This window comes from Chanodichthys erythropterus, chromosome 17, assembly GCF_024489055.1.
Source record: "Chanodichthys erythropterus isolate Z2021 chromosome 17, ASM2448905v1, whole genome shotgun sequence".
NCBI classification, from domain to species: Eukaryota; Metazoa; Chordata; class Actinopteri; order Cypriniformes; family Xenocyprididae; genus Chanodichthys; species Chanodichthys erythropterus.
The window spans coordinates 5,039,302-5,056,064 of record NC_090237.1 but is presented as its reverse complement, the minus strand read 5'-3'; the positions used below and the strand labels follow the sequence as shown (position 1 = coordinate 5,056,064).

At 37.5% G+C, this 16,763-nt stretch overlaps 1 protein-coding gene across 4 annotated transcripts in view; it reads left to right on the top strand.

Moving 5' to 3' along the window:
- The window catches only part of LOC137004419 (NACHT, LRR and PYD domains-containing protein 3-like), a 31,752-nt gene extending 15,457 nt beyond the window's left edge, over positions 1–16,295 (top strand). For 3 of the 4 annotated variants that reach the window (XM_067364716.1, XM_067364715.1, XM_067364714.1), the window contains exons 5-10: positions 1,266–1,436; positions 5,380–5,550; positions 9,136–9,306; positions 11,688–11,858; positions 13,590–13,763; positions 14,339–16,295. In XM_067364716.1, coding sequence (XP_067220817.1) covers positions 1,266–1,436; positions 5,380–5,550; positions 9,136–9,306; positions 11,688–11,858; positions 13,590–13,763; positions 14,339–14,348 — 868 coding nt within the window. In that variant the 3' untranslated portion in view covers positions 14,349–16,295. The remainder of the gene's footprint in view (positions 1–1,265; positions 1,437–5,379; positions 5,551–9,135; positions 9,307–11,687; positions 11,859–13,589; positions 13,764–14,338) is intronic. The other variant, XM_067364717.1, reaches the window with a different exon arrangement.
- The last annotated feature ends 468 nt before the right edge of the window (positions 16,296–16,763 follow it).

Sequence of the window (16,763 nt, the reverse complement as noted above, 5' to 3'; positions counted from 1 at the left end):
AGCAGTCTCAGTACTATGGTACAGTCTAAATCCTGACTGGAAATCCTCACAGATACGATTTCTTTTTAAGAAGGAATATAGTTGCGATGATACTTTACTAGTATTTTTGACAGAAAAGGTAGATTTGAGATCGGACTGTAATTGACTAATTCTCTAGGATCAAGTTGTGGTTTTTCAATAAGAGGTTTAATAATAGCCAGCTTAAAAGTTTTTGGTATGTATCCTAGTGATAAAGATGAATGAACAATAGTAAGAAGAGGATCTATGACCTCTGGAAGAATCTCTTTCAATAACTTAGTCGGTATAGGGTCTAACATACATGTTGTTGATTTTGATGATTTAACAAGTTTAGACAATTCTTCCTCTCCTAAAGCAGAAAATGAATTGAATCGTTCCTCAGGGACACTACAATGCACTGTCTGACACAAGACTGTAGTAGACGGTTGCATGGTTATAATTTTTTCTCTAATATTATCAATCTTGCAAGTAAAGAAGTTCATAAAGTCATTACTGCTGTACTCTTTGGAAACATCAGAAGTCGAAGCTTTATTTCTTGTTAATTTAGCCACTATCAAATAAATACCTAGGGTTGTGCTTATTTTCTTCTAAACGTTTTGAAAAATAGGCAGATCTAGCCGTTTTTAAGACATTTGATGTATGGTTAACATAGCAGAGTCATACATTTTAATTTTACTGTTAGATGGACGATTAAGAATCAAATCACTGAGTATCTGAAGTTAGTGCAGGTTCTCTAGTAAAGAGCAGATGTAATGTGTAGCAGCGGCTCCACCATAACAAGAATAACAATGTACAGTGAGACATTTAAGATTATTTAATAAGTCATTACTTTTACAAATAATTGGAATATAATTTCAAAAATGTATTGATATGAATATTTTGTGTGTGAGTGGATTCTGACTAAATGAAACTCCTTTGATTGGCCATTGAGTTCAAGAGATCAAATGTTTTTTGATAGTTTAACTATTTATTATGCTGTTTGATTTCTCTCTACAGTTTGTATAATTGTGGCATGTACCCATTGTACTCATGTCATTATACAAATTTGTGTCCTCATAAATCACAAAAACGCTCGTACACACACACACACATCATGTTTTGTGCTCTGTGACATTTTATATCTCAATTATTTATCACACATATTGATTTGTGCTTTAAGTTTGTATTTTCTCTTTAATATTGGATTCACTGCTAAACTGATCTGATCTGAACTGAGAGAGTGAAGAGTGTGTCATTGTTCTCTACAGGTTGAGTTATTGTGGAGTCACAGATGAAGGTTGTGCTGCTCTGACTTCAGCTCTGAGATCAAACCCCTCACACCTGAGACTACTGGATCTGTCATGGAATAAAATAGGAAATTCAGTGAATCTGCTGTCTGACGTACTAGAGGATCCTCACTGTAAACTGGAGAAACTGTGGTAAGATCATATTTGACTCTCACACATGAATCACAATGTAAAGTATATTTGAAGTGTTCAGCCTCTTTCTGCTGCTGTGAGTTCATTAATGCTTTGGGAAACAGACCGTAATATTAAGAATAGTCGTACGATCGTTTTTATGAACTTCTTAGGCTTACGATGCTTTTGGGAAACACAGCAGAGGAGCCTCATTTATAACCGTTACACACAAAACATGTCCTGAAAGAGGCGTATGCCACTTCCTACACAAAAGATGGGATTTATAAAAACAAACTTAATGTTAACTTAACCTGCACACAAACTCTGACCCATGTGTACGAACTCTTTTACTAGAGTGAGAAAAGTAATGAAGTCAACAGAACGATTTTAAACTCTGTCTTCATTTTGATAAACACATTTACATTAATATTCCTCTTTCATTAATGGCGATAAGCACCGAAAGTCATTACGCAGAAGTTAAACAGAATGATATGAATTTAGACAGTGGATGTGCAACTTTTGATCACTTTTTCTGTGACACGCTGTTTTAATGACAGTGAGGAGTGATAGGAGCACAATAATTCCTCTAGAAACTAAACTGCAGATCTCATGTTATGACTAAATATTTTAGTGAGAACGATGATCAGTGATGCACACTTACTTCAATATTATGGCAAGATTTGCATGTTTCCTCTTTAAAATACTTTGTCAGTGACGCACAGAGTCAGACAATTGTATATTTACTCTGCAATAAGCAAGTATAGGCCAATCTGTTTCCACTAAAAATAGCCTATAAACCTCCTAAAAGATATGATTACATTATCAGTAAAACTGCATAAATTTGATTTGATCTGAAGTGTTTAAAACAATTAAAATACTATTTGGCCAGTGGAAATGAATGAATCTCTATTCTAAAAACTTTATCTGAGAAATATTTTATAGCTACAATTTTGTTTTTATGGATATTTTGAAATATTTATTCTAAAACATAAAGAGGATATTGGATGATTTGATCAATGTAATGTGTGTGGCACAATCGGCATTTATAGTCCGTATCTAATATTTTCCAATGTCTTGTACCTTTGACTCTGTTAACATGGTGTCACGTGGATGAGAATATGCATGTAAATGATATGCAGATGAGGTTATGAATAGTAAAACTAGGCGTTGTGATTTCGGGGAGGAGATGCACGTAAACACAATCTTCCTCTGACTGGGATTTATAAAGGGATGTTTGTGCAGGTTCTGGTGTACTTTCTTCTTTCTTTCATTTATTAATAAAGCCCATTTAAAAACAATCAAGGGCTGACCAAAGTGCTGTACATAATTGTAGAAAATACTCAAAACCAATTCAGTAACATTCAACCCAGCATACATTTTTCATTTTAAGCATAGATTTAAAAACAGACAAAAAAAGGTGATGTTCGGATGGAGACAGGGAGATTGTTGGCCCGGCAATAGCAAAAGCTCGGTCACCACGATGTTTCAGTCTCACTATCTGCCATCAGCCTGTCCCCTGAACACACTGTCAAAAAAAAGCAGTCTCTGTAGTCGCCACAAGCTCCAAAAACGGCAACAAAAACTTATGGAGTCAAATTAATGCCTTAAAGTTTTGCACAAAAATAAAGTTTTGCAAAACAAAAAAAAGAATTGAGCAATAAAAAAATGTTTTGCAAACAAAAATAAAGAATTGCAAAGGAAAAACAAAGTATTGAGCGGAAAAAAATAAGTTTTGCAAACAAAAATAATAAATTGCAAAATAAAATAACGTAGGGCAAAAATAAAAATAAAATCAATTACAAAAATCAATGACAGCTGTAATCCTATTTTATCTTTGCCACATATTTGTCATGCTCAAACCTACTAAATCATTTGCAACGCTCATTTTATTCTGCGTTTCAGTCAAGCATGCGCTCACGATACCGGTTTTCCTTTGCGCTGCACTTTTCTGCGCAGTTCTCTTTATGGCACTGGTTTGTCGTGGGGGTGGAGTCAAGAAACGGGGGCACGTCCCCGCAAAACACGTCATTGGCAGGAGACGCAGATCGCAAAAAACAAATGTTTAAGGACACAAAAGTGGATACAGGCAGTGAGACAGAGCGCAACGGGTCATATTACTATAAGAAATGCGTTGGAGGCAGGGGCGTAGTTTGCGGGGGGGATGGGGGGGAGGTAACCCCCCCCAATATTCAAATCCATCAGTTACAACCCCCCCAATATTTCAACATGAAAATCACAGTAGATCTATACTAAGATATGTATAATTCATTTATTTTGTAACAATAATTTTGTTTCTAATCGAATATGAGTTTGTCATAATAAATTAGTCAAAAAAATACCTCCTCCATTGAACCGATTGGTAACGCCCAACCAATGCGCGTCGCACTTTCACCAAAACAACGCGAGTGGAGCTCTAATGTTTGAATGGAGAGCAGGGGTAGCACCAAAAAATGAAGAGAACCGTTGCCCAGCCGACTATATTAAACTTCTGTCCAAAGAGGGACGTTAAAAAGAATAAAGCATGTACTGAGAAGGAGGTATGAAAACATTGTAATAGCTAAGTACATTCCACATATATTTTAACTAGCTAATCCATTGCAATTTAGCCATAACTAACAGTGTAACTGTAACCAGTTACTAAAACAGCCGTCTGTTTTGTTACTTCATTTTTCAATAGTATCTTATCAATGACAAAAGTATTCACATCTGTGTTTGGTTTCTTCCTTAATTAATCTGATTTTGAATGAATGAACGATTTAAGTAGCTCACTCATTAAAACGTTGAATCGCTGCCACCTACTGGCGTTTTCAAATTTTAGAATTTTTTTTTTTTAGAATCACTCCGTTATGTTAGAATTTGATGAATGGTTATAGATAAATTCCATAAAGTTATGATAGATAGATAGATAGATAGATAGATAGAGAAGAAATAAATTATCCAAAAACGCTATACACATTAAAAAAAAAATAATAATTAAGTTTTTTTGTAATACGTCAGAAAAGACAAGAGCAGCCTCACGCAATATAAAGTCAATGGAGACGGTTGGATTGTTTTCCCCCCGGTGGGCGTGGTTTTCAGATTATAATAAATGCGCTCTGTGTCTATGCTTGATCTGTTCTGTTGCGATCTACGTCTCCTGCGGATGATGTGTTTCGCAGGGGCGTGTCCCCGTTTCTTGACTCCACCCCCACGTCAAACCAGTGCCATAAAGAGGAAAACCGGTATTGTGAGCGCAAGCTTGACTGAAACGCAGAATAAAATGAGCGTTGCAAATGATTTAGTAGGTTTGAGCATGACAAATATGAGGCAAAGATAAAATAGGATTACAGCTGTCATTGATTTTTGTAATTGATTATATTTTTATTTTTGCGCTATGTTATTTTATTTTGTAATTTATTATATTTGTTTGCAAAACTTATTTTTTTCCACTCAATACTTTTTTTTTTTTGTTTTGTTTTGCAAAACTTTATTTTTGTGCAAAACTTTAAGGCATTAATTTGACTCCATAAAAACTACCTGGTGCAGGCTGGACCATGAAACATAATAAACATGCTCCTGCCAATAAACGACAAGAATGATTTTAAATGTGCGTTCATGACTGTTTCAGGAAGCACGGAGGGTAGGGGGAGGAGGAGGAGGGAGGGTCTAGCTAGCCTCTGTTTTATTTGACAACACTTTGAACGTCAACAGGAATTTACTCCACCCAGGATAGCGTAGAGCACCTTTAACTACTCAATTTATCTGATTGTTGAGCTTTAGACCAGAATTAAACCAGAAAACCTACATTTTTTGAACATGTAGTAACCCAGAACACATGGTTTTATAAATCTGGAAACTTTTTTGCGTACACAGAATCTAGCTTTTTTGCGTACATACACTTTTAGGATGAAATCTACAGAAAGTTTTATAAATGAGGCCCTGATCTGAACTGAGAGAGTGAAGAGTGTGTCATTGTTCTCTACAGGTTGAGATGTTGTGGAGTCACAGTTAAAGGTTGTGCTGCTCTGGCTTCAGCTCTGAGATCAAACCCCTCACACCTGAGAGAACTGAGTCTGACATGGAATAAAATAGGAAAATCTGTGATTCTGCTGTCTGATGTACTACAGGATCCTCACTGTAAACTGGAGATACTGGAGTAAGATCATATTTGACTCTCACACATGAATCACAATGTAAAGTATATTTGAAGTGTTCAGCCTCTTTCTGCTGCTGTGAGTTCAGCTGATTGAGCTGTAAATGATTGAACACATGAGCTGCTCCTCAGCTGACACTTTCTGAAGTATTGTTTTTAATTTTGTAAAATCACACACACACACACACACACACACAAACACAAACACAGACACACACACACACACACATATCATGTTTTGTGCTCTGTTACATTTTAGATCTCAATGATGTAATGCATTCAGTACACCAAACCGAAAGCCCTGTACAGAAACGCTTCACTACGAATATGTGTACCGTTACACCTCTAGTGATAAACCACCATTAACCACGAATAATCACAGTAAGCTCTGCGTTTTGTTACTTTCAATAAGAAACGTCTAGGTTACTATTGTAACCCCTGTTCCCTGAAGGAGGGAACGGAGACGTTACTTCGATACTGACGTAATGGGGACCCCATTACGTCAGTATCGACGTAACATCTAACGTGACTGACTGAATGGGAACAAAGTGTCATCCTTCAAATTCTGTCCACGAAATCATGAAATTCAAACAGAAAGTGCCGTTTTGGCGCGCTTTAATGTGGCATGACAGTTCACTGTATAGGCACCTCAGTTCAAACGGCAAACGGCGCGAGTGAACGCGATCATCTCTTCCTCTTTAATGCTAGTTACAGAATAATCTTAAATGAACATGTGAAGGTATGTTGAAAGATACAGTACAACTCACTGAAATGTGTAATATCTTGTAATCACTCAGTGTTTCAACGGCAGAAACTTGTAATAAGCTTGTATAAATAAGCTTGTAAACAATATGTCATGTAGCATTTACATCAGAAAAGCCATTCACTGTCCACAGCTTGTTAGTTTGCCAGAGAAATTAACTCTTTCGCTTAATATATGCACTGTATTAGCCTATATATTCATTATATTTTACTTTACCTGTTAGTGACGTCTTGATTATTTAATGTAGGCCTATGTTTAAATAAATCTGTCATGAAAATGCCAGCCACTGTGTATAAATTATTATATTTCAACACTGAATTGGAGTAAAATGTAATTTTATAATTAGATTTAAAAGTTAATGCAAAATCTGCCTTAAGTGCAGCTTTGTAATGAATCGTCACTCAGGCTGGGATCCATTTGCAAGCTTTATTAGAAAAGAGCGTGGTACAACAGGCAAGGTCGAACAGGGGCAAACAGGAATAGTGAGGGACAGGCAGAATCATGGTCAGGACACATTCAATAGTTCGGGGCAGGCAGATAACACTCACAGGTCAGAAAACAATATACAGTCCAAAGGCAGGCGGCAGAGAAACGTAAACGGGTGGCAAACAGGATCAGAAACAGGAAGTCAGATAGAATAATAGCGCTCAGAAATGTACACCGTGGCAATACAACACTTCACAATGATGTGGTGTGAATGAGAGTCTTAAATAGTCCAGTAAATGATCTACAGCTGGGTGTGGCAATTAGTCCAAGGTACGGGCTGATGGGAAATGTAGTGTATGCATGTAAGTGTTCGGGCGAGGGAATCACAAAGTTCGTCTCTGTGACAGACTCTGTGACTCTGTCTCCCACGTGGTCGAGGGGCTGGTCTCTCAGGATGGTTTAGGTGGAATTCCTCCACAAGGTTGGGGTCTAGGATATCATCCGCGTTGACCCACGAGCGCTCCTCTGGACTGTACCCCTCCCAGTCAACCAGATATTGGAGAACTCTTCCTCGACGCCTGGAGTCCAGCAGTTCACGGACCCGATAAACCTCCTCGCCTTCCACCATGATGGGTAGGGGGCCCTGGTCACCGGACACCTCCTCCCCCTCCTCGCTGGGACCATCGGCAGGCTTGAGCAGTGAGACATGGAATGTTGGAGAAATACGAAAGTGATTAGGCAAGACGGAAGGATACTGGTGTGATTTGTCATGTGATTTGAAATGGACCAACGTACCTTGGACTTAATTTTTTGCTGGGAAGCTTGAGGCGCAAGTCTCGGGTGGATAACCATACCCATTGGCCGGGATGATACTCTGGACCAGGGCGACATTGTTTTACAAATTGAGTTGAGTCCTTAATTAATGTAGACCACCAGAAGCAGTTCTGCAGAAGGTGTATTGTGGCGGTGATACCTGGATGACCGAACGAAGGTAGATTGTGAACCATCTCCAGTATGCGGCCACGGAAGTCCTCTGGGACGAAGACTTTGTCAGGTGGGCAGTCAGACGGTATTTTGTTCTGGGCATTAGCTTGTTCCAGCTCAGTCATAATGTCTCACTGTATGGGTGCAACGACAAGAGAAGCAGGTAATACAGTTTCAGGATTTTGTGTTGTGAGCTCACGTTTGAACTGACGAGAAAGAGCATCCGCTTTGACGTTCTTGGAGCCTGGTTGGTAAGTGACGGTGAAATGGAAGCAAGAGAAAAACAGAGACCAGCGAGCGTGGCAGAGGCGCCGCTGGAGCAGGTGTTTGGAGACCTTGTAGCGCTTTCACCAGTTCCTCAGTGAGTGAAGTGAGGCGATTGAGCTGATGCTGGTGTGCAGCGAGCTGGCTGGCTTGGGCGGACATGGTCGCACACAGGTGGGAGAAAGCCACTGGATCTTGTACTGGCAAAGTCTTCTGTAATGAATCGTCACTCAGGCTGGGATCCATTTGCAAGCTTTATTAGAAAAGAGCGTGGTACAACAGGCAAGGTCGAACAGGGGCAAACAGGAATGGTGAGGGACAGGCAGAATCATGGTCAGGACACATTCAATAGTTCGGGGCAGGCAGATAACACTCACAGGTCAGTAAACAATATACAGTCCAAAGGCAGGCGGCAGAGAAACGTAAACGGGTGGCAAACAGGATCAGAAACAGGCAGTCAGACAGAATAATAACGCTCAGAAATGTACACCATGGCAATACAAGACTTTGCGATGATGTGGTGTGAATGAGAGTCTTAAATAGTCCAGTAAATGATCTACAGCTGGGTGTGGCAATTAGTCCAAGGTACGGGCTGATGGGAAATGTAGTGTATGCATGTAAGTGTCAGTATTCGGGCGAGGGCTCCCTCCGATGGACAGAGGAGGGAATCACGGAGTTCGTCTCTGTGACAAGCTTACATGTTTGCATACAATTTGTTATTTGAGTGTTGATTATTATATTTAAAAAATAAAAAGCGATTGGATTTATAGTGTGGGCTCTGTTGTTAACCTTTAATATTATAGTAGCATAATGTTCAAGTAAGGGCTTCCTACATAGTTTATAGCATCAGCAAAGATAATTTTTTTTTTATCTTTAAGAAACTTTAAATATATTAAATTAAATTATAACTAGATAACTAAATTATAAACCACTGTTTAATCATGAAAAAGGCAAATTTATATTTAGTTTTTTTCCCCACCTGCTGTACCGAACCCGTACTGAACCGTGAGTTTTGTGTACTGTTACACCCCTATTTATCACACATTTTGATTTGTGCTTTAAGTTTGTATTTTCTCTTTAATAATGGATTCACTGCTAAACTGATCTGATCTGAACTGAGAGAGTGAAGAGTGTGTCATTGTTCTCTACAGGTTGTATAATTGTGGAGTCACAGATGAAGGTTGTGCTGCTCTGACTTCAGCTCTGAGATCAAACCCCTCACACCTGAGAGAACTGATTCTGACTGAGAATAAAATAGGAAAATCAGTGAATCTGCTGTCTGATGTACTACAGGATCCTCACTGTAAACTAGAGAAACTGTGGTAAGATCATATTTGACTCTCACACATGAATCACAATGTAAAGTATATTTGAAGTGTTCAGCCTCTTTCTGCTGCTGTGAGTTCAGCTGATTGAGTTTCAAAGTTTAAAGCTTTTTAACTAGTGTTGTAGTCAAGACCACCTAAACTGAGACCAAGACCAGACTAGCACTCCTCAAATCCTTCTGAAAGATCCACTTTTACTGCCTGAGAAATGTCTTATTTTTAATCAATAATTACCATTAGAATAAGCTGTTACCAATCGATTGAAATCACTAACAACAAAATTAATCTTTACACTGCAGAGGTGGAACAGAAGTTGCATCTGAATTGGAACAATTACAAATTCATAAATAATGTTGAGATTATAGTTTTAAAAATAAAATTTTGTTCATTGAACATTTGTAAAAAAAACAATATCAAGTTTGTAGTTGTGCTCATATATGTGAAAACAGCCCTCTTTCTTGTGATATTGCTTAATTATATCATATGTTATAATATAAATATCAATATCTTTTACAAGTACTTTTTTGCAATCATTCCGGTCTTGAAATAAAATCCTGAGTCCTTTCAGTCTGAGACCAAGACAAGACCAAGATCTTCAAAAAATGGTCTTAAGACCGGCCTCGAGTACTATAACTCTAATTTTAACACAATTCTGACTTGAGGTGAAGGACAGGAAGAGTACTTGGTCGGCAGTACTTGGTCGGCAGCACATATTACAGCAAATGACTTGCTCCTAGCACAAACTACAGCATCAGTGAAGTGTGGCATGGAAGTGATCAGCCTGTGGCACTGCTGAGGCACTATTGAGCCTTCAGATCATCTGTATATTGTTGGATCGACTGTTTCTCATCTTTCTCTTAAATATATACCATAGATTCAGGTCAGGCATGTTGGCTGGCCAATAAAGCACAGTAATATCATGGTCAGCAAACCACTTGGAAGTGTTTTTTGCACTGTGGGCAGGTGCTAAAGTCCTGCTGGAAAAGGAAATCAGCATCTCCATAAAGCTTGTCAGCAGATGGAAGCATAAAGTGCTCCAAAATCTCCTGGAAGATGGCTGCATTGACTTTGCACTTGATAAAACACAATGGACCAACACCAGCAGACATCACGGCCCCCACAAATCATTACTAACTTCAGAAACTTCCCACTAGACTTCAAGCAGCTTGGATTCTGTGCCTCTCCAGTCTTCCTTCAGACTCTGGGACCATGATTTCAACATGAAATGCAAAATTTACTTTTGTCTGAAAAGAGGACTTTCAACCACTGTTCACTGTCCAGTTCTTTTTCTCCTTAGCCCAGGTAAGATGCTTCTGACGTTGTTTCTGTTTCAGAAGTGGTTTGGTAGTCCTTTTCCTGAAGATGTCTGAGTGTGGTGACTCTTGATGTGCTGACTCTGGCTTCATTTGACTCATTGTGAAGCTCTCCCAAGTGTTTGAATCAGCTTTACTTGACAGTATTCTCAAGCTTGTGGTCATCCCTGTTGCTTGTGCACCTTTGCCTACCCAATTTCTTCCTTCCAGTCAACTTTGCATTTAATATGCTTTGATACATCACTCTGTAAACAGCCACCACATTCAGTAATGACCTGCTGTGACTTACTCTCTTTGTGGAGGGTGTCAATGATTGTCTCCTGGACCAATGCAAAGTCAGCAGTCTTCCCCATTAGTGTGGTTTCAAAGAACAAGAGATACCCGGAATTTATACTGTAGGGATGGTCATTTAATGAAACTCAAATGTAAATATTCTAATATTTTGAGATACTGGATTTTGGACTTTCATTAGCTGTACGCTCTAATCAACAAATTTTAAAAAATAATCTTTTTAAATGTTTTACTTTACATGTAGGGAATCTAGAATATATGAAAGTTCCATTTTTTAAAAATAATTTACAATAAAAAAAATGAACTTTTTCACGATATTCTAATTATATGACCAGCACCTGTATATTCTGTCCCCTACACTAACCCTAAACCTACCCATCACAGAAAACATTCAGCATTTTTACATTTAAAAAAAAAAAAAAAGTATATTTAAAAGTATATATATAAAAAAGTATATTTATATTTGCCCCATTGGGCTGCTGCCTGGACTCCAGAGTCTAGGTGATATCAGGTTTTACTATGCTTGTGGCAACCATTTGGTCCCCAAAATGTAATATGAACCTGCACACACACACACACACACACACACACACACACACACACACACACACACATACATATATCATGTTTTGTGCTCTGTGACATTTCAGATCTCAATTATCACACATTTTGATTTGTGCTTTAAGTTTGTATTTTCTCTTTAATAATGGATTCACTGCTAAACTGATCTGATCTGAACTGAGAGAGTGAAGAGTGTGTCATTGTTCTCTACAGTTTGATGTGTTGTGGAGTCACAGATGAAGGTTGTGCTGCTCTGACTTCAGCTCTGAGATCAAACCCGTCACACCTGAGAGAACTGGATTTATCTAGGAATAAAATAGGAGAATCAGTGAATCTGCTGTCTGATGTACTACAGGATCCTCACTGTAAACTGGAGATACTGTGGTAAGATCATATTTGACTCTCACACATGAATCACAATGTAAAGTATATTTGAAGTGTTCAGCCTCTTTCTGCTGCTGTGAGTTCAGCTGATTGAGCTGTAAATGATTGAACACATGAGCTGCTCCTCAGTCACATGATACTGCAGGACTGAGAGTCACACTGAAATACACACTTTCACACAATCAACATTTCAGTCTCTTGACTTTAAACAGACTCGAGCTCAACACAACTGAGAAATGAAGAACATGCTGGATTCATTCTTACTGTTCATCACGTTCATCTTTCTGCATTGACATTTTCTAAAGTATTGTTTTAATTTTGTAAAATCACACACACACACACACACACACACACACACACACACACACACACACACACACACACACATGATCATGTTTTGTGCTCTGTGACATTTCAGATCTCAATGATTTAACACATGATAATTTTTGCTTTAAGTTTGTATTTTCTCTTTAATAATGGATTCACTGCTAAACTGATCAGGGGCCGTATTCACAAAACATCTAAAGGCTAAAAGTAGCTCCTAACTTGCCGATTTAGGATAAACTCTTAAAAATAATGGGATTGTCAGTCCTAATTTTAGGAGTCCTAAATTTTTGCTCTAAGAGTATTTCACAAAGCATTTTAGCACTCAAACTAGCTCCTAAATCTGTGAAACGTTAGGAGTAGTCAAGAGGACTTCTAAGTCACTAAGACCAAAGCATAAACAGTCCTAATCCACCCAAAGACACTGAACACCATTGAGGCAATAGCAATAGAGCCTTAGGTGCTGAACTCTTTCTTCATAAATGCAATACATTTTGATTTATAGATTTGAATCTATGATGAGACGCCAAAAAAAACTTTAACAAATAAATAAATATTGTCTGATTACCTGTGGCAATGGTTTTCATGAGTCACACTTACAAACGATTGAATAGAGTAAAAAATATAAATATATATAATAAGCATATTTAGTGTGCTGTCCAAAGGGATCGAGGGCTCCGAGCTTGGAATTTTATTCCAAACCCAAAGTTCTCCCCGTATCCCCAGCAGAGAGTGAGGGACGGGGTGGCAGAGGGATGCAGAAAACTGTCGAAGTAACTATAGGCGAGTCGGCTCTCGTCTGTGTATATATTTCTCCTCTCGAGCTGATAAGAAAGACGGTTTAAATGTGTTTCTCCCAAACTTTGTTTATAAAACATAATTTGTCGCTTGAATTCTGCATTCTCTTGAGATACAGACATCCAAGAGGTGGACAATTAACTGTATATACTAGTTTAATTAGTGACACTTAGCCTACATTTTAAAACCTTTATGGCAACAATATGGCAACATTTTATTTCGACTATGGCAACATTTTTATTAAAAAATATTTATTTGAATAGGGCAACATTTGTATTTTAAAACCTTTATTTTAATGTGGAAACATGACACCTCATTCTACAATATTTCTATGATTAAATCGCTGACTCCTCCCCCATCAGCCAATCACTGTGTGTTTACTCCATAGCAACGAGGTCATCCCTGCCCTTACTCTTAGCTTAAGACTTCAGTCTATTCCTTAGTAAAAGTTTGTCTCGGCAGCTTTGTGAATAGGTTTTAAGAGAAAACTCTTAGCTAAGAACTTTTACTGCTATTTAGGAGAACTCTTAGTGGTAAGATAAAATGTTTTGTGAATACGGCCCCTGATCTGAACTGAGAGAGTGAAGAGTGTGTCATTGTTCTCTACAGGTTGTGTGATTGTAGAGTCACAGATGAAGATTGTGCTGCTCTGACTTCAGCTCTGAGATCAAACCCCTCGCACCTGAGATTACTGGATCTGTCTGGGAATAAAATAGGAGATTCAGGACGTGAACTGCTCACTGCTCTGAAAAAATCTCCACATTGTAAACTAGAGACACTGCAGTAAGTAATAATATCAAATAAATATTCATGTTTTCATATAGATGATCATTTATATATTTATATGCATATTTGGTCCCACTTTATATTAGGTGTCTTTAACAACTATGTACTAACATTTAAATTAATAATTTAGTACAATCCAATGTTTTTACATTGCAGGTATTTTTTAAAAATATAAGTACATTTAATTACATCTGTAAATAATTTCTGTAATTACATTTATAATTACACTGTTGACCGTTCCCTTACGCCTTAACCCACCCTTAAACCTACCCATACCTTACCCATATTCAACCTCAATAGCAGCAAAAGTGTTTTCAACACAATATAAAAACAATAAGTACTTTGTAATTACTTTTTGATGTAAGTAAATAGTTAAGGACAGCTAATATAAAGTGGGTGTTATTAATGTATCAATCATTTTCAGCTCTTACAGTTTCATTTAGCATATTTGACAGAGATTTGGCTTGTTTATAATTGATCTGTATTAAAATAATTAAGGTATATTTCAGATTTGTATTATTTCAAATGAATGTCTGATTTTATATAATTGACTTTTATTTTTGGATTTACAGGTTTTACTGAGGAAACTCCCATTTCCATTCAAATATCCGCTCTGAGTCCGGCTCCACACACTCTCCTCACGGACACTCTCTTCTTTCTCCACTGTAACTTGAGAAATTCACCACAGTGTTTATAAACTCCTCTGATCTGAATCACGCAGCAGAAACCACAGGGTCCTGAAGCAGAGAGCTCAGAGAGCGGACAGAGAGACACCGTTTGTGTTTCTTGTTATACATACTGAATACAGACTGATAGATTAATAATTATAGCTTTTTTTAAGACAGGGTTTCATAAATGTTAATAATGACTGTACAGTATGTGAGTTATACACTAACTCTGTTAACTTGTATATATGTATGTATAAAATACTGTATAACTGTATAAATAACATACATTTCTGACTGCACTGTATTAAAGTCTCTCATTCATATAAAATGACACTATTGTCACTTTAAAACTACTTTACAGCACAATTTGAATTTGTCTCATAATTGATCACTAATGTGATGTTGATGAAGCTCTAGTCTGAATGGAGATGAGAATATAGCAGTGCTGTAATCATGAAGTGTCTTTTCAAAGGTGTAAGAAACTCCATTTCCATGTCAAATAATGTTTATCATTGGTTTTTAAATGTAAACTGCAGACCTTCTACAACTAACAGCATTTTATTTTATTTAAAAATCACATTTTGTGCTGTCATCTAGTCTGATTTGGCATTAGTATTACAAGAAATCAGTGTTCTTCATATGAAAGCACATAACAGTCTTTAGGTCAGTAGAAATGACGATCAGCTCGTATTGAACACAGAGATCAACCCCAACACACATCCATAAACTGCTCATATTAAAGTGTGAATGATGGGTTGATTTAAACTGCTGACGTCATTATGTTTCTAAAAACATCTTTCCATATGAACTTATTGTTCTTTCTTGCTGTGTTTACATGTATTACAGGGCTGTGCTTCATAATAATAGTGCTTGAAGATGTTTTAAATAAATGGAAATAAATGGACTGAAATAAATGGTGTAGAAACAATTTTCTCTCAGAAATTGCTAAATTTCTCAAACACTTACAAAGAAACAGCAAGCAACATTGAATTAAATGTGAAATTTCAAACTATAAAAACTGAAATAACGGTCTTGTAAAATGTGCTCTAATAATCTTTGTTTTATTTTTTACAGTGTATTGTATTTAGAGTGTACTGACTAACAGTATAAATTTGCATTATATATATATATTAAAGTAACAATTAATACACCACTGTTAAAATTATACAGTAATGTATCATTACTGGTGTTACGTCCCAGAGTGTTTTGGTGTGTAACTGTCATATCCCTGTGTGTGTGTCCTGTGCTGTGTTGTGCCCTGTTTCTCTCCCTCACTCTCGTACTCAGGTTAATTGCCACCAGCTGCAACTCGTTGTGAGCATGCCTGAGTCTGAGCAGAGCTGTATATATGGTGCATTCTGAAGATCCTGCGCTGAGGAACACTTCTCCCCAGCCTCAGAGTGGAAACTGAAATTGTTTGCCTGAGTGTACTGTGTGTGACTGAGGGTTAAAGGTTTTGAGTTAGGTGTGGGCCTATACTTTTTCTGTGTGCTAGCATCATTCTTTAGCCTGCTTTCGGGTTAATCCATGTGTGGGTAACTAGAAGGTATTGTATCATTTAACTCAATCATTATTGGGTTATCTGGGAATCGTAGGGAGAGAGTGCCTTTTTTTTTGTGTACAATTGTTTTCTCCTGTTTATTGTTTAAAGAGGGAGCTCAGGGAAGTTTGTGTTGTTGTTTTTTCATCTTTGTTTTTGAGTAGGGTAAGTAGATTCTCTAAACCTTAGTTAGCTCCAGTTTTGTTTGTTGTTTTAGGTATACTCTCTCCTGAGAATTTATTCCCTCATGTTCTCCTTCTGGCAAGCTCTTTTTGGTATAAGGAAATAAACATTTAGACTTTCCCTTAAAGTGGTGTTGTGTTTTCCCTCTGAGACTGAGGCTGAAGTGTGTCCTCCACGTTTTCTTTTTTTTTCATCCTTGCGTTACCTTTTCTAATAAGTTATCTTATTTTCTTTTGTTGCCTTCCCTTCTAACTCCTAGACTAGAAGGGGAACGTAACAATTGGGGGCTCGTCCGTTCCCGTTACTAATAACGAGACACTCATATTCGCCGGTAAGTCTACTTTTTCTAAACTGTTTGGCAGTTTTTTTTTTGTTGTGGTAGAGGGAACTGTGGTATTAAGATGGAGTTTGATTTAGTTGCATTCACTCTCTCTCCTACCACAGAGGTCTTTGAGCGTTGTAGGAAAAAGGATTTATTGTTGATTGCTAACTTTTTCAATATTACTGTTCCTGCAGACGCAGTAAAACATGTTATCAAGCAAGTGCTTCGTGAAAAACTTGAAGAGATGGGAATTTTGCCAGAATCCTCTGCCAGGGAGGAGGTTT